At 43.3% G+C, this 26,028-nt stretch overlaps 1 protein-coding gene across 3 annotated transcripts; it reads left to right on the forward strand.

The window, feature by feature from the left end:
- Positions 1–5,877: 5,877 nt before the first annotated feature.
- On the forward strand, positions 5,878–25,936 carry LOC118364535 (semaphorin-4B-like). 3 transcript variants are annotated; one of them, XM_052489666.1, is made up of 14 exons: positions 5,878–6,150; positions 9,460–9,620; positions 9,728–9,790; positions 9,899–9,997; positions 12,863–12,965; positions 13,133–13,252; positions 17,348–17,475; positions 20,572–20,753; positions 20,950–21,085; positions 23,644–23,833; positions 24,008–24,123; positions 24,243–24,406; positions 24,661–24,729; positions 24,862–25,936. In XM_052489666.1, exons 1-14 carry the CDS (start codon positions 6,051–6,053, stop codon positions 25,580–25,582), a joined length of 2,352 nt encoding a protein of 783 aa, XP_052345626.1. In that variant the 5' UTR covers positions 5,878–6,050; the 3' UTR covers positions 25,583–25,936. The 3 variants fall into 3 exon arrangements, with proteins under 3 accessions (XP_052345626.1, XP_052345628.1, XP_052345629.1); XM_052489668.1 differs by having other exon boundaries at positions 24,661–24,704; positions 24,864–25,936; XM_052489669.1 differs by having other exon boundaries at positions 5,880–6,150; positions 24,661–24,772; positions 24,864–25,011.
- The last annotated feature ends 92 nt before the right edge of the window (positions 25,937–26,028 follow it).

The following is a 26,028-nucleotide window of genomic DNA, read 5'->3' on the forward strand; positions in this document are numbered from 1 at the left end:
AACAGCGATTACTCACCACGAACTGGAAGAAGCTTTTTCCTTTAACGAGTCTGATGAGAAGGATACACTGCTCTCCCGGGAACAGGCACCAAATCCCCATCATTTGCATGAAGAAAAGACAGAGGAAAAGAGGACACAGATCGGGCTGCCTTCTGAGAATCCGTAGGCGAGCCAATAAACTCACACTGCCATCCATTCTACTTGCAAAATGGAATAATTGGAAAATAAAATTGATGACCTACGATTATGATTATCCTACCAACAGGACATTAAGAACTGTAATATCTTAAGTTTCACCAAGTCGTGGCTGAACGGGGACACGGATAAGATAGAGCTGGCAGGATTTTCCATGAACCGGCAGAACAGAGAAGCTACATATGGTAAGACGAGGGGTGGGGTGTATGTCTTTTGTCAAAAACAGCTGGTGCACGATGTCTAATATTAAAGAAGTCTTGAGGTATTGCTCGCCTGAGGTAGTGTACCTTATGATTAGCTGTAGACCACACTGTCTACCAAGAGAGTTACCTATATTATTCGTAGCCATCTATTTACCACCACAGACCGATGCTGGCACTAAGACCGCATTCAACCAACCAACTCTATAAGGCCATAAGCAAACAAGAAAATGCTCACCCAAAAGCGTCCCTCCTAGTGACGGGGACTTTAATGCAGGCAACCTTAAATCAGTTTTACCACATTTTTACCAGCATGTCACATGTGCAACCAGAGGGAAAAAACTCTAGACCACCTTTACTCCACACACAGAGATGCATAGAATGCTCTCCCCTCCCCTCCCCTTGGCAAATCTGTCCATAATTATATCCTCCTGATTCCTGCTTACAAGCAAAAACTATAGCAGGAAGTAGCAGTCACTCGATCAATAAGGAAGTGGTCAGAAGACACGGATGCTACGCTACAGGACTGTTTTGCTAGCATAAACTGGAAAATATTCCGGGATTCATCCAATGGCATTGGGGTATACCACCTCAGTCATGGGCTTCAAAAATAAGTGCATTGACGACGTCGCCCCCGCAGTGACTGTACGTACATATCCCAACCAGAAGCCATGGATTACAGGCAACATCCGCATCAAGCTAAAGGCTAGAGCTGCTACTTTCAAGGAGTGGGACACTAATCCGGACGCTTATAAGAAATCCCGCTATGCCCTCAGATGAACCATCAAACAAGCAAAGCGTCAATACAGGATTAAGATTGAATCGTACTACACCGGCTCTGACGCTAGTTGGACGTGGCAAGGTTTGAAAACTATTACGAACTACGAAGGGAAACCCAGACGCAAGCTGCACAGTGACGCGAGCCTACCTGACGAGCTAAATGCCTTTTATGCTCGCTTCGAGGCAAGCACTGAAGCATGCACGAGAGCACCAGCTGTTCTGGATGTGAGCAAGACCTTTTTAAACAGGTCAACATTTACAATGCCGCAGGGCCAGATGGATTACCAGGACGTGTATTCAAAGCTTGCGCAGACCAACTGAAAAGTGTCTTCACTGACATTTTCAACCTCTCCCTGACTGAGTCTGTTATATCTACATGTTTCAAGTAGACCACCATAGGCCCTGTGCCCAAGGAAGCGAAGGTGACCTGCCTAAATTACCGCCCGTAGCACTCACGTCGGTAGCCATGAAGTGCTTTGAAAGGCTGGTCATGGCTCACATCAACAGCATCCTCCCGGATACCCTAGACCCACTCCATTTCGGATACCGCCCCAACAGATCCATAGATGATGCAATCTCTATTGCACTCCACACTGCCCTTTCACACCTGGACAAAAGAAACACCTATGTGAGAATGCTGTTCATTGACTACATCTCAGCGTTCAACACCATAGTGCCCTCAAAGCTCATCGCTAAGCTAAGGACCCTGGGACTAAACACCTCCCTCTACAACTGGATCCTGGACTTCCTGACGGGCCGCCCCCAGGTCGTAAGGTTTGACAACAACACGTCTGACATGCTGATCCTCAATACTGGGGCCCCTCGGGTGTGTACTTAGTCCCCTTCTGTACCCCCTGTTCACCCACGACTGTGTGGCCAAACACGACTCCAACACCATCATTAAGTTTGCTGACGACACAACCGTGGTAGGCCTGATCACTGACAATTACAGCCTATAGGGAGGTCAGAGAACTGGCAGTGTGGTGCCAGGACAACAACCTCTCCCTCAATGTGAGCAAGACAAAGGAGCTGATCGTGGACCAGAGGAAAAGGCAGGCCGAACAGACCCCCATTAACATCAACTGGGCTATAGTGGAGCGGGTCGAGAGTTTCAAGTGCCTTGGTGTCCACATCACCAACAAACTATCATGGTCCAAACACACCAAGACAGTCATGAAGAGGGCATGACAACACCTTTTTCCCCTCAGGAGAATGAAAAGGTTTGGCATGGGTCCACAGGTGCTCAAAGTTCTACAGATGCACCATTGAGAGTATCCTGACCTACTAAGCTAATATATGTAATTGTTTAAAGAAGGTCATACGAAGGATCCTTTAGATATTTGATTTTCAATTTTAAGACCCCTTGAAGTATCCCAAAATAGAATAAACAACTTATTTGATGTTTTCAGACCCTTTACTCAGTAGAGGTCCTGAGCACTCTGGAGGATGTTTTCATCAAGGATCTATATGAGACTAGTCATCTTTCCCTCAATCTTGACTAGTCTCTTGCCCTGCCACTGAATAACATCCCCACAGCATGATGCTGCCACCACAATGCCTCACTGTAGGGATGGTGCCAGGTTTCCTCCAGACACGCTTGGCATTCAGGCCAAAGAGTTCAACCTTGGTTTCATCAGACCAATTTGTTTCTCATGGTCTGAGAGTCCTTTAGGTGCCTTTTGGCAAACTCCAAGCAGGCTGTCATGTGCCTTTTTACTGAGGAGTGGCTTCCGTCTGGCCACTCTACCATAAAGACCTGACTGATGGAGGGCTGTAGAGATGGTTGTCCTTCTAGAAGGTTCTCCCATTTCGACAGAGGAACTCTGGAGCGCTGTCAGAGGGAGCATCGGGTTCTTGGTCACCGCCCTGACCAAGGCCCTTCTCCCCCGATTGCTCATTTTGGCCGGGACGCCAGCTCTATGAAGAGTATTGGTGGTTCCAAACTTAAGAATGATGGAGGCTACTGTGTTCTTGAGGACCTTTCAATGCTGCAGAAATGTTTTGGTACCCTTGCCCAGATCTGTGCCTCCACAAAATCCTGTCTCGGAGCTCTATGGACAATTCCTTTGACCTCATGGGTTGGTTTTTGCTCTGACATGCACTGTCAACTGTGGAACCTTATATAGACAGGCAGGTGCCTTTCCAAATGATGTCCAATCGATAGCTTTTTACAACGGGGGACTCTAATCAGGTTGTAGAAACATCAAGGATAGTCAATGGAAACAGGATGCACCTTAGTTAAATTTAGAGGATCTGAATACTTATTTAAATAAGGTATCTGTTTTTTGTTTAGAATCAATTAGCTACAATTTCTAAAAAACAGTTTATGTGATATTGTGTGTAGATTGATGAGGAAAAACATATATTTAATACATGTTTACATGTTTAATACAATTTAGAGCTGTAACATAAAGGCTGTAACATAAAATGTGGAAAAAGTCAAGGGGTCTGAATACTTTCCAAATGCACTGTATATACTGTACTTCTATTAATTTTTGAACTGGTACCGGGGAACTTTCAGATGAGTCTTGTGAGGCCTATGGGCGTCCTGGAGCAAAATGTGTCCGTGAGACTCATTTCCACATGGGGGTTATATTGGTATGTAGCCCAAACTGTTTGAACGCTACAGAAAGATGGTGGCAGATCGGCTGTACCGACTTCAGACGAGTCCCAAGATGCCTGTGGGGGTCGTAGAGCAAAGCGGAGAACACCAACGTGAGAATCTCATCTTTCCATACAGGGGTCGTAGTAGGCCAAACAATTCGGACACTACAGGCGATTTTGTGTGAAGACGGATGTTTCATGGCCTGACAAACACTGCTCTAGCCCTGTCACCTTTCACCTGTCACCTTTCACCGCAGTTGCGGAAGTGCGAACGGCAGTTGCGGTGGATTGAGACACATCCAAAGCAACAGAAAAAAACTGTTCTCTAGCTGAAATTGACAGATTTGAAGAGAGTGGTCCAGCTGCAACATCATCCCTCAGCGTCTCTACAGTATACTTCCACTTACTGGTATGACATCTCTCAGTGCAGTGCATCTCTCAGGAAATTTGGGGGGTTCGAAAGAAGTGGACGTTTCGAAAGGAACCATATAAGGAGAAGTGGGGGTTTCGAAAGGTGCCTCTCAAGATGTAATTTGGGTTATCAAACGTTAGTCAAGGTCTGCAGAGATGACAGTAAGGAATTTCTGTTGTGCAAAAAAAATGTCTTCACTGTGTCTTTGAACGTTACCTACCAGTAGCCATGTATGTATCTTGAACTTTTTTGTAAATGCTAGCTAACGTTAGCTACCTTTAAAATAAAAACTGCATTCATTTTACAATGTATTATTTATTATTGAATTTTTAAAATAATAATAATAATTTAAATATCAAGTCATGGTGGTTCTAGTAGTTATGGAATTCCAGCACTTCTAGTGTTAACATGCTGACTAGACTGGGCAATCGCACAAATGTTGATTTTGTTCATCCACACCTGACGCGATCAGGACAAGCAGGTTGAAATATCAATAGAACTCTGAACCAACTATTAATTTGTGGACAGGTCGAAACACATTAAACATTCATAGACATTTAGCTAGCTAGCTTGCTGTTGCTAGCTAACCTGTCCTGGGATATAAACATCAGGTTGTTATTTTACCTGAAATGCACAAGGTCCTTTTTTCTGGATCTTTGTAGAATTTCGAGTCACACAAATCGTCTGTTCTCTACTCTGACAATTAATCCACAGATAAAAGGGGAAACCTTAGTTTCTAGTAATCTCGCCTCCTTCAGACTTCTTATTCTTTGTATTATATGTCGGTTGGCAACCAACTTTAAGGTGCATTACCACCACCAACTGGACTGAAGTGTGGACCTCAGTTCTTCTTTCATTCACCCACGTGGGTATATGCTCCCAAAAACCAATGAGGAGATGGGAGAGGTGGGACTTGCAGTGTGTCAAAAGTAGAACCAAGCACGTGGGCAGCTTGAATGAGTTATTTTGCAACGCTCCTGCCAGTGTGGTCAGCATGTAAGACTCATTTCGAAAGCCCCACTTCTACTATTATGGTTCATTTCGGAACGCCCACTCCTTTCGACACCCCTACTTTTCCTGTGAGGTGCACTGCACTGAGAGATGACATATCAGTAGGTAGCAGCATAGAACCTGAGGGATGACTGCTCTGAGAGATGAAGTCGCAGTTGGACCCTATGGGATATTATGCTAATTTGATTTCCACGGGGCTACGGAAATCGACTAGGTTTAATCTTCAAAGTTTCTTTTGAAAAAAATATTGAAAACAGAATAGTGTTACCATATTCCATTGAGAGTTAGTTTCATGTAACAGGGTCAACCTTAAAATGAGGGACAGAGGTAAATGAATCACTAATCACAGGAAATTAATAATAATATTCAGATATGACTGTCAAAGCAACAAAATAACTATGGCTTTAAGATGATGGTGATAACTTGGAGAAATGTTGGCGTTAAGTGGGTTAAAATCAGAGGTTGCAAGTCTTTATTCATATTAAAAATCTGATTTATTGAATTCTACATATTGTCAATATTAACAGGGCACTTTATTTATTGTAACAGTCTTTCAAAATTCAATATTGGTGCACAATTTCTACTTAAAATATCAAAGGGGCGCAAAAGGCACTCTTTTCGTGTTCTGGTGATGACGAGAGGAAGTCAGACGATGCAGGCCACAGCATTGCAACACCTTTTTCAGAAGTGTGTAACAAAGCTCTCAGCACAGCCAGACTCACACACATTTAACACGCACACTGTGCTCATATGAGGAAGTCCTCTTCAACAACAGATCCTTCCACATCCTCCACCTCAATCTCCATCCAGGTATTCCAGCCGGTCCTGTTGAGAGGAGCACCCCCATCATGGCATATGGGAGCCTGGCCTGGAGTCTCTCTGCTCTACTGGGGCTTCTCCTGACCCCTTCACTAGGGTTGGAACCTCCACGGATCTCCTTCCCCCTCGGTTAGTAGAACATTTGATTCATTATTGTTTATTCATGTCCATTTACTGGGTTTTTATGTATTTGCATCTGTGTGTGAATCTTGCAAAGATGCAGCATTCAGGAAAGACATATATTATTTCAAGTTTATTTCATGTAAATATATCATTTGTCAGGATATAATATGAAAAAACACTTCCTCATGTTGAACTGCTGAGACATGTTCCGACTACGCATAGCTTGTGGCTGTATGCATGTCACTTGAATTTCAGTTTGTGCCTCTTCCTTTAAATCTTAAGAAACCACAGTGGCATGAAACACAATGGCACAATAGACACGAAGGCACATAACCTTTTCACTCAGGCCCCCCTTCCAGCATTGGGGAACACCCCTCGCCCCCGCCCTGTACTCGCTCTCGCCATGTCTATTTCTATAGGCACAAGCACTGTTCTTGACACACACTGTTCATGACACACACCTCATTTGTTGGCGGAGAGAATATTTAGCAGGTTTAAAGCTTATTTCCTGCAATTTTAACCCTTTTGTCATGGGGTGAAGAGAAAATGTTGCAGTTTTAAAGCTAATTTTCTTGCAATTCTATAGATTTTGCCATGTCTAATGTGTATTCATATGACATTTGAGTGACGCAAACATTCCAACAGAATCTCTGGGCAAAAAACCTAGCTAAAACACTTTAGTTCACATGGGCTAGTTGACCTGGACATTTCTGACAAGTTATAAATAGCTCTCTAAGGTAATATATGTAATATAAATATATATGCCATTTAGCAGACGCTTTTATCCAAAGCGACTTACAGTCATGTGTGCATACATTCTACGTATGGGTGGTCCCGGGAATCGAACTCACTACCCTGGCGTTACAAGCGCCATGCTCTACCAACTGAGCTACAGAAGGACAGAAGGTATGCAATGACAGACATGACGAGGAAAACGGATTATGCACTACCCAATTTCAAAATGTCACCTTGTGCATTCTACTATTACAACTTTCAAGAGTAAGTTGAAAGCTGGACCCCCACGCTCCGCCTGCACCCCACAGTTTGGGAACTACTAATTAAGGCCACAGACAGACTGTATAGACAGACACACTTAAATACACTATTAACACAGACTGCCTGATAATACATGTTTAGGTCAGGTGACAGTTGTAGTTGGTTTATGCTACATGGGGCATCCAATATTGTATTTTTTCATACTTCATTTACTTTTCCCCTCAAGCTGTTACCCAATCAAAACAATGGTCAATTATATCCCCTATTTCTCCAAATCAAATCAAAGTTTATTTGTCACGTGTGCCGAATACAACAGTTGCAGACCTTACAGTGAAATTCTTACTTACAGGCTCTAACCAATAGTGCAAAAAAGGTGTTAGGTGAACAACAGGTAGGTAAAGAAATAAAACAACAGTAAAAAGATAGGCTATAGAAGTAGCGAGGCTACATACAGACACCAGTTAGTCAGGCTGATTGAGGTAGTATGTACATGTAGATATGGTTAAAGTGACTATGCATATATGATGAACAGAGAGTAGCAGTAGCGTAAAAGAGGGGTTGGGGGGGGCACACAATTCAAATAGTCCAGGTAGCCATTTGATTAGATGTTCAGGAGTCTTATGGCTTGGGGGTAAAAACTGTGGAGTAGCATTTTTGTCCTAGACTTGGCATTTTTGTCCTGGATGGCAGGCAGCTTAGCCACAGTGATGTATTGGGCTGTATGCACTAACCTCTGTAGTGCCTTGCGCTCAGCGGCAGTGATGCAACCAGTCAGAACGCACTCGATGTTGCAGCTGTAGAACCTTTTGAGGATCTCAGGACCCATGCCAAATCTTTTTAGTTTCCTGAGGGGGAATAGGCTTTGTCGTGCCCTCTTCACGACTGTCTTGGTGTGTTTGGACCATTCTAGTTTGTTGTTGATGTGGACACCGAGGAACTCAACCTGCTCCACTACAGCCCCGTCGATGAGAATGGGAGCGTGCTCGGTCCTCCTTTTCCTGTAGTCCACAATCATCTCCTTAGTCTTGGTTACGTTGAGGGATAGGTTGCTATTCTGGCACCACACGGCCAGATCTCTGACCTCCTCCCTACAGGCTGTCTCGTCGTTGTCTGTGATCAGGCCTACCACTGTTGTGTCGTCTGCAAACTTAATGATGGTGTTGGAGTTGTGCCTGACCATGCAGTCGTGGCTGAACAGGGAGTACAGGAGGGTACTGAGCACGCACCCCTGTGGAGCTCCAGTGTTGAGGATCAGAGTGGCAGATGTGTTGCTACCTACCCTCACCACCTGGGGGCGACCTGTCAGGAAGTCCAGTATCAGAGGGAGGTGTTAAGTCCCAGGATCCTTAGCTTAGTTATGAGCTTTGGTGTTGAACGCTGAGCTGAATAGAATTCTCACATAAGTGTTTTGTCTTTTGTCCAAGGGCAGTGTGGAGTGCAATAGAGATTGCATCATCTGTGGATCTGTTTGGGCGGTATGCAAATTGGAGTGGGTCTAGGGTCTCTGGGATAATGCTGTTGATGTGAGCCATTACCAACCATTCAAAGCACTTCATGGCTACGGACGTGAGTGCTACGGGTCTGTAGTCATTTAGGCAGGTTTGCCTTTGTGTTCTTGGGCACAGGGCCTGTGGTGGTCTGCTTGAAACATGTTCGTGTTACAGACTCAATCAGGGACATGTTGAAAATGTCAGTGAAGACACCTTCCAGTTGGTCAGCACATGCCCAGAGCACACGTCTTGGTAATCCGCCTGGCCCCGCAGCCTTGTGTATGTTGACCTGTTTAAAGGTCTTACTCACGTCGGCTACGGAGAGCATGATCACACAGTCGTCAGCTACAGTTCAGTATTTCTACACTTTTTTTGCTCTTTGTGACTCATTTGCTTGCATACAGTTTTACAAGAAAGTCAATGACCACAATCAGAGATGTCAAGATGGTAGATTCAAAGGCCAAGCCACTCAAAATCTAAAATTAAACTGTGCACAATGCTACATGTTCAAACGTGAGACCACATAGTCTGAGTTTTTGTTTGGATACCTATATATACACAGTACGTATGCCGTTTTACAACAGTTGTGGTAAAAAGAGATGAGAATATGAGCCAACTCTCACAGTGTAAAAGTGAGCACTAGCTGCTACATTATGGAACCCCATTGTACGTTTTTAGCTGTGGTTGCTGGGGGAGGCTTATTGAGTAAATGGGAGGGTATCAAACACAATTAGCAAAGAATGTATCAATACCCATGGTCCGGTGTTAGCCGGTGGTCCACACAAACATACATCATAATCATACCATTTTTATTTGCCTTTCCTTTCAGAAAGCCCAGAGAGACCTCTTCCCTTATTCAGCCAACCAGACATTAAAAACACCACCACACTGTTGCTAAGTGACGACGGCTCCACTCTGTTTGTAGGGGCACAAGATGCTGTGCTCTCATTGGATGTCAGCCAGCCTGATGTCATAACCATGAAGACTAAGGTAGGCACATTCGAGAGGAAGAGGGAGCTGTCTTATTTCATCAGAGATACGTTCATAAAAAGGTTCCTACAGTCTACAAATATTCTCTCTGTCTGTTTCTCCTATAGATGGAATGGAAGCCCCCTCCAGATGTTCTACACGAGTGTACCACTAAGGGCAAGAAAGAAACGGTATTCATTGAGTCATCATGCACTTAAATGCACACACTTGCCTTCACAAGAAACCATGAGAACCACTCTCACCTCTTTGATATCTGCCTATCTACTTATTTTCCTCAGACGGACTGTCCCAACTTTGTGCGAGTGCTGCAACCCATCAATGCCACCCACTTGTATGCCTGTGGAACATTTGCGTACAACCCTCAAGATACATATATGGTAAGACTTTGCAGATCTCCTAGACCAGGGGTGTCAAAGTCAAATGGACGGAGGGCCAAATAAAAAATTTAGCTACAAGCCGAGGGCCGGACTGTTCGAATGTTCATTGAAAAATTTTTAAATGACGCATATAGTCTAGTGAACCTAATTGAACCTACTGAAAACCTAACAAATATATTCCAATATGATCAGATAAATAAAGCAATATTTTCTTATGGCTCTGTCAGTAATCTTTAATTTTCAACAGACACAAAAGACAAATTTCCTTTATATAAAAATCCCCATAACATGAACATTAAATGAAAGAAACCGGTATTCAAGGCACCATCAGTAGCCTATATTTTCTATTTTAGCAAAAGTGGGCTAAATTTACTTCAAAGAAAAAAACAATAATAGCAATTTTCTATCATCCACTCAACTGAAATATTTTAAAAATATAATTGGATTGAAATACAATAAAATAAAGTGCAAAAATCTATTAATCAAAAACAACACTTTGTTTAAGGAGAAGTAACATGCAGTGAAAACAAATATTAAACTTTAACTTTTAAACTTGAACTGAGTAAAAACTCTAAATATGTGATTGCACAGTAATGTTCACTTGTTTGAGGTTGAGGGTGATACTTGGTGGTGTCCCATCTTTTCCACAAGTTCATCAATGTTCGGGGTAAGGCTCTGAGCTGAGGAAATCCTCAGAATTGAGTGGAGGTGTTCAGCAGTAAGTCGACTTCTGTGTGATGTTTTGTTCAAGTTCATCAAAGAAAACAGTTGTTCACACAGGTATGTGCTGCCAAACATAGACAACGTTTGAGCAGCCTGGATGCGCAGCTGGGGCATTGTGTCGGGGAGGAAACGGGCGAACTCCGCAGCACCCACTGCCGCATATTTTGCCCTCAGTGCATCATTGCATTGGAGGTCAATCAACTCCATTTGGAGGTTTGGTGGTGAGCTTTCCACGTCAACAGCAAATGGGTTACCGAGCAGTTCCAACCTGCTTTTTTGTGCTTCAAAGTCAGCAAATCGGCGTCGAAAGTCAGCGGCAAGCATACCTATTTTATCAGCCAACTGTGCGCTCGGGAACGCACTGGTAGAGAGCTTCTCTTTCATGGTCTGGCAGCTGGGAAAGTGGCTCAAATTTTCTTTCCGCATCTGCGTCTCCCACAGAGTCAGTTTGGTTTTAAATGCCTTCACTGTACTGTACATATCAGAGATGACACGATCCCGACCCTGCAGCTGCAAGTTCATTGCATTCAGATGACTCGTAATGTCACACAGAAAAGCCATTTCACACAGAAACATTTCGTCTCGGAGTTGTGTTGTGTCTTTCCCTTTGCTGTCCAAGAACAGACAAATCTCCTCACGAAGCTCGAAACATCTTTGAAGCACCTTTCCCTGGCTTAGCCATCGCACCTCTGTGTGATAAGGCAAATCACCATGCTCCGTTTCTAACTCCGTCAGAAATGCCTTGAACTGGCGGTGATTCAAACCTTTGGCTCTGATAAAGTTAACTGTGCGCGTGATGATGCTCATTACATGCTCCATTTTCAAGGCTTTACCGCACAACGCTTCCTGGTGTATGATACAATGATAAGCTGTCAGCTCACCTGTCGCGTTTTCCTCTTGCATCTTTTCCCGTATCTTCGCCACCAGTCCGCTCCTGTGTCCACACATCGCAGGTGCTCCGTCGGTTGTCAAACCCACGAGTTTTTCCCAAGGCAGCTCCATCTCATTTACACATCTTGACACCTCTTCATACAAATCATGCCCCGTAGTTGTGCCATGCATAGGACGTAAAGCCAAAAACTCCTCTGTCACGCTTAGGCTGGAGTCCACTCCGCGGATGAAAATTGACAACTGGGCAATGTCAGAAATGTCGGTGCTCTCATCCACAGCCAAGGAATATGCAATGAAATCTTTTCCCTTTTTCACAAGCTGCTCTTTTAGATTGATGGACAACTGGTCTACTCTCTCGGCAATGGTGTTTCTGCTCAGACTCACATTTAAAAAGAGTTGCCTTTTTTCTGGGCAAACTTCGTCACAAACTTTAATCATGCAGTTTTTGATGAAATCCCCCTCCGTAAATGGCCGGGCTGATTTAGCGATCTCTTCTGCCAAAATAAAACTGGCCTTGACAGCAGCCTGGCCTTGTGATTTGGCTTTTTTGAACAGAGCCTGTCGAGATTTGAGGCCTCGTTTTAATTCCTCTGCCTTTTGTAGCCTTTGTTCCATGTCCATATTCTTGTTTTTGTCCGCGTGTTTCGTTTCATAATGTCGTCTCAGATTATACTCTTTCAGTACCGCCACACTTTCTCCACACAGAAGACACACAGGTTTTCCAGCTACCTCCGTGAACAAATACTCCGACTCCCACCTTGTTTGAAACCCCGGTTCTCAGTGTCCACCTTCCGTTTTGCCATTTTTGATGGGTATCTGAAAGTTAATTTTACTGTGATGCTGACAACTGCTGTGCCAATAAATATTGAAATGAAGCAGCCTACTGCTCGGTGCGTCACCGTTGCATTGTGGGAAATGTAGTATTGGTGCGTGTAAAAGATCTGCGGGCTGCCGGCTTGCTGCGGTCTGCGGGCCGGTTCTAATAATAAATCAAGATCATCCCAGGGGCCGTAAAAAACCTTCTCGCGGGCCGGATGTGGCCCGCGGGCCTTGACTCTGACATATGTGTCCTAGACTGTCCTAAAGCCTTCTGTTCTTCTCCTTTACATCATATTTGGATAGACAGAGTATTTATATGATAATGAAATCTATAACACACTTTTAATGACCCCTCTTTCTTTTTCCCACTTATGGTCCTATAATTCCTCCCATCTCTCAATGTGTCTGTTCCTTTCTCTCTCATTCTCTCAGGACACAGACACTCTCACCATGGCCAAAGTCCCCAGGAAGTACAATAATGGAAGAGGTTGCTGCCCATTCAACCCATATCAAAGAAACACAGCCATCTCTGTTGGTGAGATTGATGACTCAATTGTAGCTGAATTAGTGGACTGCCTTGGTGACGATGCCACATGATAATTGCCAAGAAGTCACCAACACTTCCAAATAAATGCTCTACTTTGTATTTTGTTCTCGTCACTCGGATACCTACATTTTGAACATGTTTCTCTATATATATAGATGGTGAGCTTTTCACAGCCACGACAAATGACTTCCGGGGTAAGACACCAATGGTCTCCCGCCATCTCAGTAAGGATGGTCGCCCAGATGTTAGCCAGGATACCTCAGTGACCTTGAATGGTGAGTGGTCTTAAACAAATAGAGTGCAATAGTAATGACATGTTTTTTTGGGGCACTTACTCCGCCTTTGCTCGTTGGCCAAAGCCTATGGGAAAATGAATGGGAGTTTTAGAGGATTTTTGGATAAACGCTGAAGATAAGGTCTGTGATATCCCACATTAAAAAATGATATAGTATACTATGGTATATGTACACACTACAGTATTCACTGTAGTGTTTTTGCAGACTTAAATGTAGTATTCACTGTAGTATACTGTAGTAGTCAGCAAACATACTACAGTGAATATTGTAGTATTTACTGTAGTATTTACAGTTAACTACAGTATAAATTCTGTAATAAAATAAAACTGTAGTATATACTATAGTGATTAATGTAGTGTTTTTGCAGATTGTAGTATACTGTTGTATTTACTATACTGTTTTTGCAGAATGTAGTATACTATAGAATTTACTGTAGTGTGTTTGCAGACATTACTGTGTTTTTGTTTTATCTTTGACATAGTAGTGCGGGCTTTCTCCTTGAGGAAACCTACTGGAGAAATACTGAAATACTAAAAGAGCACATTTTCCATAACCTGTTGGTAGGTAGGACTGTGGTCTAAACAGTTCAATGGGATTGAGATCCGGGCTCTTCGCTGGCCATGGCAGAACACTGACATTCCTGTCTTGCAGGAAATCACGCACAGAACGAGCAGTATGACTGGTGGCATTGTCATGCTGGAGAGTCATGTCAGGATGAGCCTGCAGGAAGGGTACCACATGAGGGAGGAGGATGTCTTCCCTGTAATGCACAGCGCTGGGATTGCCTTCAATGACAACAAGCTCAGTCCAATGATGTTGTGACGCACCACCCCAGACCATAATGGACCCTCCACCTCCAAATCAATCCCACTCCAGAGTACAGGCCTCTGTGTATAAAAGCCTTCGATGATAATCCGACCTTCACCCCTGGTGAGACAAAACCACGACTCATCAGGGAAGAGCACTTTTTGCCAGTCCTGTCTGGTCCAGCGACGGTGTGTTTGTGCCCATAGGCGACGTTGTTGCCGGTGATGTCTGGTGAGGACCTGCCTTACAACAGGCCTACAAGCCCTCAGTCCAGCCTCTCTCAGCCTATTGCGGACAGTCTGAGCACTGATGGAGGGATGATGAGTTCCTGGTGTAACTCAGGCAGTTGTTGTTGCCATCCTGTGCCTGTCCCGCAGTTGTGATGTTCGGATGTACCGAACCTGTGCAGGTGTTGTTACACGTGGTCTGCCACTGCGAGGACGATCAGCTGTCCGTCCTGACTCCCTGTAGTGCTGTCTTAGGCGTCTCACAGTGCAGACGTTGCAATTTATTGCCCTGGCCAGATCTGCAGTCTTCATGCCTCCTTACAGCATGCCTAAGGCACGTTCATGCAGATGAGCAGGGACCCTGGGCATCTTTCTTTTGGTGTTTTTCAGAGTCAGTAGAAAGGCTTCTTTAGTGTCCTAAGTTTTCATAACTGTGACCTTAATTGCCTACTGTCTGTAAGCTGTTAGTGTCTTAATGACCGTTCCACAGGTGCATTTTCATTAATTGTTTATGGTTCATTGAACAAGCATGGGAAACAGTGTTTAAACCCTTTATAATGAAGATCTGTGAAGTTATTTGGATTTTTACAAATTACCTTTGAAAGACAAGGTCCTGAAAAAGGGATGTTTCTTTTTTGCTGAGTTTATAGTCTATTCTATATATATATATATATATTTTTTTACCCACCCCATTTTCGTGGTATCCAATTGGTAGTTAGTCTTGTCTCATCGCGTACGGACTCGGGAGAGGCGAATGTTCGAGAGCCATGCATCCTCCAAAACACAACACAACCAAGCCGCACTGACCGAGTCAGCGTGCACTGCGCCCGGCCCGCCACAGGAGTCGCTAACCCGGATGATGCTGGGTCTCTTGGTCACGGCCGGCTGCGACAGAGCCTGGACTCAAACCCAGAATCTCTAGTGGCACAGCTAGCACTGTGATGCAGTACCTTAGACCACTGTGCCCCTCGGGAGGCCTGTTGGTTTTGTTACTTATGGGTGGCACAAACAGGATATGGTGGAAGGGAATGGAGATATGCTAAATGAATACTGTAGCATTTACTATAGTTAAAGTGTAGTTTTTTTCCGGATGCTACTGTAGTATTTACTATGGTATTTGACAGTATACTACAACATTCTATAGTAAACACTACACAATCGTGGGATACTACAGTCTGTAGTATAGTATTCTACAGAATATTATAGTTTACTATAGATTTCTAAAGTAAGTACTGTATTATTTTTTCATGGGGTTAAACACAGGCTTAGGAGATCTTGCATGTTTTGTTCTATGAGATAAAAAAGTTACATTAGCTGATGAAGATTGTGAATTTTGAATCAGTTATGTATTCAAAACAAACACATAGTCTTCATAATTCATAAAAGGTCATTTAAACTGACTGATAATATCTCATAGAACAAAACTTATAAGATCTCCTAAGCGTGTGTTAACCTCAGACCTAATTTATACGTTTATCCCAAAATCCCATTCTTTCCCCATTAATTTCCCCCATAGGAATGGCCAAACATAAAAGAGGTAACTTATTTCCATTTTTTAGGACTACAAGCTGGCGAGCTCTATACAAATTCAACATACACCTTTGTGTTAGCTTCAGCTCAAGAAACAGAACATAAGCAACTGGTGTCCCCCAGGGCTCTGTGCTCGATACCCTGTTGTTCTCCCTATTCTGCACACAACAAAACCAATTGTTCACATTTTATTGTGTATTAAGAATGACTAAATATATCAACAGGTCAAACTTTGATTGTTATTTGAACTCTTCTACATTCACTGATTTTGCAACTGTTGAATTGGCAAGAAAATAGTCACACTCAATATCCAAAAGTAAGTGGAGACCTGCTCTTTGAACCTCTCATTACAAAATCATTGGCATTAATATGGAGGTGGTCCCCCCGTAGCTGCTAGAACAGCCTCCACGCTTCTGGGAAGGCTTTCCACGAGATGTTGGAACAGCGCTCCAGGGACTTGCTTCCATTCAGCCACGAGCATTAGTGAGGTTGGACACTGATATTGGACAATTAGGCCTGGTTTTCAGTCAGCGTTCCAATTCATCCCAAAGATGTTCGATGGGGATGAGGTCAGGGCTCTGTGCAGGGCAGCCAAGTTCTTCCACAACTATCTAGAAAAAATGTTTTTGTGCACGTGGGAATTGTCATGCTGAAACAAAAAAAGGGCCTTCCCCCAACTGTTGCCACAAAGTTGGAAACACAGAAATGTCTAGAAGGTCATTGTATGCCGTAGCGTTAAGATTTTCTTTCATTGGAACTAAGGGGCCTAGCCCAAGCCATGAAAAACAGCGCCAGTCCATTATTCCTCATCCATCAAACTTTACATTTGGCACTATTCATTTGAGCAGGCAGCGTTTTCCTGGCATCCGCCAAACCCAGATTCGTCCTTTGGACTGCCAGATGGTGAAGAGTGATTCATCACTCCAGAGAATGCGTTTCCACTGCTCCAGTCCAATGGCGGCAAGATATACACCATGCCATCCAATGCTTGGTATTGCGGCTTCTGGGCCATTGAAACCCATTTCATGAAGCTCCCAACGAACAGCTATTTTGCTGATATTGCTTCCATAGGCAGTTTGGAACTCGGTGGTGAGTGTTGCAAACGAGGGCATACGATTTGTACGCACAACGCACTTCAGCACTCCCCTTCTGAGAGCTTGTGTGGCCTACCTACTTTGTGGCTGAGCCGTTGTTGCTCCTAAACGTGTCCACTTCATAATAACAGCACAGACCGGGACAGGCCTAGCAGGGCAGAAATTTGACAAACTGACTTGTTAGCATCCTATGACAGTGCCACTTTGAAAGTCACTGAGCTCTTCAGTATGGGCCATTCTACTGCCAATGTTTGTCTATGGAGATTGCATGGCTGTGTGCTCAATTTTACACACCTGTCAGCAACCGGTGTGGCTGAAATAGCCAAATCCACTAATTCGAAGGGGTGTCCGCATACCATGTTGTGTATTACCCGTCTGTGCTTGAATAGATGTTTGTGTAATTTCCTTAACTTCAGAGCCCACTTTCGTCAGTTCCGCATCTGACACCAGCGAGGGGAAGGTGTACTTCTTCTTCAGTGAAGTTGGAAATGAGTACAGCTTCCTGGATGAGTTCAAAGTAGCGCGGGTAGCCCAGGTCTGCAAGGTAAGTAACAGGATGGGGCTTCGATTCCATTTAATATAGGATAAATTAACATTAATCCAGTTAATGAATTGGAAAAGAAATCCTCATTGAATATAACATTGCCCCCTAAGCCTGGTAGAATGGTAGGCCAGTGTCCCTCCCCATTCTCCTATGCACAGATTTACTCAGAAGGATATGAGAACCCCCGAGATGCAACTTCTCTTTTTCACAAGGCAGAAATGTGACTGCTTCCTCTGTCATTACTGACAGGAGAGTATTTACAGTGCCTTCAGAAAGTATTCATACACCTTGACTTAGTCCACATTTTTTGTGTTACAGCCTGAATTCAAAATGGGTTGAAATGACATTTTCTCACCAATCTACCCACAATACTCCATAATGATAAAGTGAAAACATGTTTTTAGACATTTTTCCAAATGTATTGAAAATAAAATACAGAAATATCTCATTTATGTAAGTATTCACACCCAAGTCAATACATGTTAGAATCCCATTTGGTAGTGATTACAGCTGTGAATCTTTCTGGGTAAGTCTCTAAGAGCTTTGCACACCTGGATTTTTCAACATTTGTACATTATTATTTTTTTAATTCTTCAAACTCTGTCAAGTTGGTTGTTGATCATTGCGAGACAGTCATTTTAAGTCAAAACTTTAACTAGGCCACTCGGGAACATTCAATGTCGTCTTGGTAAGCAACGCCAGTGTATATTTGGCCTTCTGTTTTAGGTTATTACCCTGCTGCAAGGTGAATTTGTTTCCCAGAGTTGGAAAGCAGTCTGAACCAGGTTTTCCTCTAGGATGTTGCCTGTGCTTAGCTCTATTCTATTTATTTTTATCCAACAAAAGAACTCCCTAATTCTTGCCAATGACAAGCATACCCATAACATGATGCAGCCACCACCATCCTTTGTCCATTTATTTTTTACCCATCTACAGTTGAAGTCGGAAGTTTACATACACTTAGGTTGCAGTCATTAAAACTCATTTTTCAACCACTCCACAAATTTATTGTAAACAAACTATAGTTTGGGCAAATCGGTAAGTAATTTTTCCAACAATTGTTTACAGACAGATTATTTCACTTATAATTCACAGTATCACAATTCCAGTGGGTCAGAAGTGTACATACACTAAGTTGACTGTGCCTTTAAACAGCTTGGAAAATTCCAGAAAATTATGTCATGGCTCTAGAAGCTTCTGATAGGCTAATTGACATAATTTTAGTCAATTGGAGGTGTACCTGTGGATGCATTTCAAGGCCTACCTTCAAACTCAGTGCCTCTTTGGTTGACATAATCGGAAAATCAAAAGAAACAGCCAAGACCGCAGAAACAAATTGTAGACCTCCACAAGTCTGGTTCATCCTAGGGAGAAATTTACAAAAGCCTGAATGTACCACATTCATCTTTACAAACAATAGCACGCAAGTATAAACACCATGGGACCATGCATCCATCATACCGCTCAGGAAGGAGACGTGTTCTGTCTCCTAGAGATTAACGTACTTTGGTGCGAAAAGTGAAAATCAATCCCAGAACAACAGCAAAGGACCTTGTGAAGATGCTGGAGGAAACAGGTACAAAAGTATCTATATCGATATAACCTGAAAGGCCGCTCAGCAAGGAAGAAGCCACTGCTCCAAAACCGCCATAAAAAAAGCCAGACTACGGTTTGCAACTGCACATGGGGACAAAGATCGTACTTTCTGGAGAAATGTCCTCTGGTCTAATGAAACAAAAATAGAACAGTTTGGCCATAATGACCATTGTTATGTTTGGAGGAAAAAGGGGGATGCTTGTAAGCCGAAGAACACCATTCCAACCGTGAAGCACAACATCATGTTGTGGGGGTGCTTTGCTGCAGGAGGGTGTATGTAAACTTCAACTGTACAAATAGGTACCCTTCTTTGTGAGGCATTGGAAAACCACCCTGGTCTTTGTGGTAGAATCTGTGTTTGAAAATCAGTGCTCGACTGAGGGACCTAACAGATAATTGTATGTGTGGGGTACAGAATCATGAATAATGATGAGTGAAAGTTACAGATGCACAAATATCATACCCGCCAAAACATCCTAACGCAACTAAAGGTGTTAACCCTCCACATCTATCAAGACAACTGGAGTACTGGGCCAGCCACTCTTAAATAGCACATGGGCCAGCTCAGTTGAAACACCTTCCGACTAACAAAATGGACAAGCCAGCACAGGTGTAAAACACACTGACTAACGAGATGACAGCAATCAGTACGCCCTATGTGCTGACGAGCTAAAGTCCAACCTCAAAACATACATGGAAAAACCAAAGGCTGTAACATCTTCCCCCTTAAGACAACAAATAGAGAAGTTAGCATGTATTGGGGTTATGATATTTGTGCATCCAACTTTCTCACTAATCATTATACACTATTCATTCAGGGCTATCTGTAATCATGCTAGCATCCACATTAATGTAGGAGTGTTTAGAAACATTCTATTCTTATGTACTGTACAATAACAGTGACTCAAATGGCACAATACATTATTTACCATTTCCATTGGGCACAAAATAATCTTCAACATAACGGAAAAAAACAGCCAATGCATCCAACAAGTTTGTAAAGTCACAAGCTTGATGTAATCATTGTGTGCCATGAATTTGGGACCAAATACTACATTTCTGACTACTTTAATACACAAGTGAATTTGTCCCAATACCTTTGGTCCCCTAAAACGGGAAGACGAGGTAATTACGTGCTGTAATTTCTAAACGGTTGACGTGAAAATACCCTCAAATTAAATCTAACAGTCTGCACTTTAACCTCATAGTCATTGAATAATTTAAAATCCAAAGTGCGTACGGAGCCAAAACAACAACAAATGTCAATGTCCCAATACTTTTGGAGCTCACTGTAATTCCATTGATATTATGGGGTATTGTGGCAGTAAATTCAGGCAGTAACACAACCAAATGTGGAAAAAGTCCAGGGGTGTGGATATTTTCTGAAGGCACTGTAAAAGGCCAGAGGTGTATTCAGAACACTCTCAAAACAGAGTGCCCCAAAAAGTGAACCATGTCATGATTATTACTAAACAAATATGTTGTCCGTGGGTGCGTCAGGACGACAGTGGGGGAGAGCGCATCCTGCAGAACCGCTGGACTTCCTTTGCTAAAGCCGAACTTCTCTGTCGGCCTCCCAAAGAGCTGCCTTTCAATATCATCCAGGATGTGTTCACCCTCACTCCGTCAGAGGGCTACTCCACACAAGATATTATTTTCTATGGTATCTTCACATCCCAATGGTGAGCATTTTATTCCTGCACATGTAAAATGAGATGTCTGGAGGTCTAATGACATGACCAAACAATTGTGCCAATATTTGGGTTAACTTTCTCACAAAATAGTTTTTTATATGGTTCTTCCCCCTCTTTCACATCTCTCTTTTCTGCTGGCCTCCTACCCTCTGTCTATATCTCCTCTCTCCCCTTCCACTCCCAGGTCAGTGGCTTCAGGGCAGTCTGCTGTGTGTGCCTTTCGGCTTGGGGACATCAAAGATGTGTTTGCTGGGAATTACAAGATATTCCAAAACCACCAATGGAGTCCTCGCATGGACAAGAGTAGCAACCTGGGCAAGGTGTGGATGGGCCAATCCTATACTGTAGAAGTATACACTGAGTTTACCAAACATTAAGAACACCTTCCTAATATTGAGTTGCACCCCCCCCGCTTTTGCCCTCAGAACAGCCTCAATTCATTGCGGCAAGGACTCTACAATGTTTCAAAAAGCGTCTTTGCCCCAGTGCTTTCCAAAGTTGGGTCAAGTTGGCTGGATGTCCTTTGAGTGGTGGAACATTCTTGATACACATGGGAAAATGTTGAGCGTGAAAAACCCAGCAGCGTTGCAGTTCTTGACACAAACCGGTGCGCCTGGCACCTACTACCATACCCCGTTCAAAGGCATTTAAATCCTTTGTCTTGCCCATTCACCCTCTGAATGGCACACATACACCATACATATTACAATTGTCTCAAGGCTTTAAAATCCTTCTTTAACCTTTCTCCTCCCCTTCATCTACACTGATTGAAGTGGATTTAACAAGTGACATCAATAAGGGATCATAGCTTTCACCTGGTCAGTCTATGTCATGGAAAGAGCAGGTGTTCTTAATGTTTGTATTCTCAGGGTAGATTAGGGTATATGGGCAGGGTTGAGAACAATATCCTTTATAAGGATCCATTCTCATGGTTTACCTATTTTTTTGCAGTGGCTATACTAGGTTTATATACAGTGGGGAGAACAAGTATTTGATACACTGCCAATTTTGCAGGTTTTCCTACTTACAAAGCATGTAGAGGTCTGTAATTTTTATCATAGGTACACTTTAACTGTGAGAGACGGAATCTAAAACAAAAATCCAGAAAATCACATTGTATGATTTTTAAGTAATTAATTGGCATTTTATTGCATGACATAAATATTTGATCACCTACCAACCAGTAAGAATTCCGCCTCTCACAGACTGTTAGTTTTTTTTAAAAATCCCTCCTGTTCTCCACTCATTACCTGTATTAACTGCACCTGTTTGAACTCGTTACCTGTATAAAAGACACCTGTCCACACACTCAATCAAACAGACTCCAACCTCTCCACAATGGCCAAGACCAGAGAGCTGTGTAAGGACATCAGTGATAAAATTGTAGACCTGCACAAGCATGGGATGGGCTACAGGACAATAGGCAGGGTAGCCTAGTGGTTAGAGCGTTGAACTAGTAACCGGAAGGTTGCAAGTTCAAACCCCCGAGCTGACAAGGAACAAATCTGTTGTTCTGCCCCTGAACAGGCAGTTAACCCACTGTTCCTAGGCTGTCATTGAAAATAAGAATTTGTTCTTAACTGACTTGCCTGGTTAAATAAAGGTTAAAAAAACATGTTTAAAAAAGCAGCTTGGTGAGAACACAACAACTGTTGGCGCAATTATTAGAAAATGGAAGAAGGTCAAGATGACGGTCAATCACCCTTGGTCTGGGGCTCCATGCAAGATCTCACCTCGTGGGGCATCAATGATCATGAGGAAGGTGAGGGATCAGCCCAGAACTACACGGCAGGACCTGGTCAATGACCTGAAGAGAGCTGGGACCACAGTCTCAAAGATTAGTCTCAAAGAAAACCATTAGTAACACACTACGCCGTCATGGATTAAAATCCTGCAGCGCACGCAAGGTCCCCCCTGCTCAAGCCAGCGCATGTCCAGGCCCATCTGAAGTTTGCCAATGACCATCTGGATGATCCAGAGGAGGAATGGGAGAAGGTCATGTGGTCTGATGAGACAAAAATAGAGCTTTTTGGTCTAAACTCCACTCACTGTGTTTGGAGGAAGAAGAAGGATGAGTACAACCCCAAGAACACCATCCCAACCCTGATGCATGGAGGTGGAAACATCATTCTTTGGGGATGCTGCACCGTATTGAGGGGAGGATGGATGGGGCCATGTATCGCGAGACCTTGGCCAACAACCTCCTTCCCTCAGTAAGAGCATTGAAGATGGGTCGTGGCTGGGTCTTCCAGCATGACAACGACCCGAAACACACAGCCAGGGCAACTAAGGAGTGTTTCCGTAGAAGCATCTCAAGGTCCTGGAGTGGCCTAGCCAGTTTCGAGACCTGAACCCAATAGAAAATCTTTGGAGGGAGCTGAAAGTCTGTATTGCCCAGCGACAGCGCCGAAACCTGAAGGATCTGGAGAAGGTCTGTATGGAGGAGTGGGCCAAAATCCCTGCTGCAGTGTGTGCAAACCTGGTCAAGAACTACAGGAAACGTATGATCTCTGTAATTGCAAACAAAGGTTTCTGTACCAAATATTAAGTTCTGCTTTTCTGATGTATCAAATACTTATGTCATGCAATAAAATGCAAATTAATTACTTAAAAATCATACAATGTGATTTTGTGGATTTTTGTTTTAGCTTCCGTCTCTCACAGTTGAAGTGTACCTATGATAAAAAATTACAGACCTCTACATGCTTTGTAAGTAGGAAAACCTGCAAAATCGGCAGTGTATCAAATACTCGTTATCCCCACTGTAGTTGTTCATTTGTGGACTTGTGCAATTAGCCTAATGACCAAATCCTCTTTAACCCCTTTGTTTCCCTCATGGCAATTGTAATGACTGAGTTTATGGCCTTTTTGTTGACAGTGTGGGTTGGCCAATGCCTCAGACACCACTCTAATGGCAGTCAAGGAAAGTTTCCTAGCCAGTGGAAGTGTGCGTCCGATAGGCAGTGCACCAGTTCTCAACTCCCCTGACCAGCGCTACAGTCGGATTGCTGCACTACGGACAAAAGCGGCCAATGGACAGGACTACACCATACTCTTCCTGCTTAGTGGTGTGTCATAGTTATTTTCAATTTGGACGTTGCTCTTCAATCTTGGTCTGTAAACTTCTGTCCGATTGCTCATGTGGTGATACAACTCCCATCCCAAATTTGATGGCAGATAATTTTGTCCCAGCACATTTTCTTTCGTTTGCAACTTTTGTCTTTCACTCTTCTCTTGGTCAGAGTCTGGGTTTCTCCACAAAGCTGTGCTGTTGAACAAGGATACCCACATCATAGAGGAGATCCAAGTGTTCAGACAACCACAGCTGGTGAAAAACATACTTCTCTCCACCTCCAAGGTACACATTTGTTCAATCTTAACTGTTGTCAATACATGTTTTCAAATGGCATCTCTCTGTATACTGTCTGTGGCCTTTCATCCACTAAAGCCCTTTGATGCCTGTTCCTCCTATCGCAGGGTGTGCTTTATGTGGGGACCTCTGAAGGGGTGACCCAGGTGCCTGTATCCCAGTGCTCATCCTATAAGAGCTGTGCCCAGTGTGTTTTGGCACGAGACCCCCTCTGTGGCTGGGACCCTGCTAGTGGACACTGTGCCAGTGTGTCTGCCATTCCAGCCAATGCGTGAGTACATATTTAGATCTTTAGATTAATCACTGGCCTCCACATACTGATGGTTCCCCGTGGCATTTCCATTCATTATTTACTTTTTTTTATAAATAATTGTAAAATCGATGACATCCCAGCCTAGCACTCATGCATGCGTTTGTGCAATGAAGAGAACAGTCAGGGCACCAATATTAATGGACATTCCTCTCTCTCTCCTACCTTTCCATCTCTCACTCCATCTTTGCATTTGTATGTGTTGTTGCTGTCAGACGGCAGGATGTGGAGCATGGCAACGTGATGAAGGAGTGTCAAGGTTCCCTCACAGCTAAACCTCTGCTAGATGATCACTACAATTAGACACAAGTGTATTGGGATTATAAAGTAATAAAACCAGTAAAAAAACATTTAAGCATTGAGTGCTCTATAGTATGATTAACTCACTAATTTGTCTGTGCTCACATTCTATCTCCAGTGGAGGTGTACGCACAGCTAAATGAAGTAGTGAGGTTGAAGTGTTCCAGATCCTCCAATCTGGCAACCCTGAGTTGGAAGTCCGCCAAAGCTAGCGCTCTGCCCCACCACCTCTTCTTTCACTCTGGAGATGAGAATCTGGTCTTCATGGCCACACCTGACACCTTTGGAATCTACCACTGCATCTCTGTTGAGAGGGGTTATGAGGAGACAGCAGCTATCTACACTGTGAGACAGAGTGTCTCTCCTCAGGCCATTGACACTCCAGCCATTCAAATTCGGATCACCACCACAGAGACTAAAGACCAGATGACCACTATGATGGAGATTCCAAGCGACACTGAGAAGCTAGACCTCATTAACTTTGTGGAGGATCCAGTCATCACCACAGACGTAACCACAACCAACAAGACTCCAGACACACAGTCCACGACTGAGAATCTAGAGGACAAGACTCCAGACACCAATTCCAGTACTGAGAAGCCAGAAGACATTGTCAACCACAATGAACCCTTAATAGCCAAGAATTACCATAGTGAATTGGTGGCAGTATCATTTCTCCTGGCTGTGTGTGTTTGTGTGCTAGTGCTAGGAGGGCTCTATGGGGGGCACCTGCAGGGCAGATATAAATTGGGCCCCTCGGAAACTGCAGAGGGGGGATACAAGGAAGAGAATGACCCCCTGGAAGTCTCACCTCCCTCTATAAAGATGGCAGAATGAATGGACTCAGAAGATATCTATCTTCATCGAGAGTCAATTTTTTTCAACAGGCATTTGATGACATAACATCAGGTGGATTCGAGCTTGTTGAAGATTTATACATAAGTAAATTAAAAAGTGTGTTTGGGAGGGGGGGTGAAGGGTACGTTTATTTACACGTGGAGCCTATTTGTCTTCAACTTAAACAGATAGATAATGCACATTTCTATTAATTTCAAATTAATACAATTTTTGTAATCCTACATTTCCTCAGCTGACATCTTTTTCTATAGGCTACAAAACAAGTGTCTTTATTTCTGTAGGAATGTTCATTCTCTTTTACTAAAACTACTATAATAAAAAGGAGAAATTACATTTCTGAATCTTTCATATCCCTTGGCTGTCACCAAATAATAGTGGACATGCATAAAGATGGCTGCCCCCAAGTACTTACCAAAAATGGCTAA

This window comes from Oncorhynchus keta, chromosome 31 (assembly GCF_023373465.1).
Source record: "Oncorhynchus keta strain PuntledgeMale-10-30-2019 chromosome 31, Oket_V2, whole genome shotgun sequence".
Taxonomy (NCBI): domain Eukaryota; kingdom Metazoa; phylum Chordata; class Actinopteri; order Salmoniformes; family Salmonidae; genus Oncorhynchus; species Oncorhynchus keta.

Coding starts and splice junctions, on each gene's coding strand:
- LOC118364535 (XM_052489666.1), top strand. CDS start 6,051: ATGGCATATGGGAGCCTGGCCTGGAGTCTCTCTGCTCTACTGGGGCTT. Junction 21,086..23,643: donor AGAGTAGCAACCTGGGCAAG/GTGTGGATGGGC, acceptor TTTTGTTGACAG/TGTGGGTTGGCCAATGCCTC. Junction 23,834..24,007: donor CATACTCTTCCTGCTTAGTG/GTGTGTCATAGT, acceptor TCTCTTGGTCAG/AGTCTGGGTTTCTCCACAAA.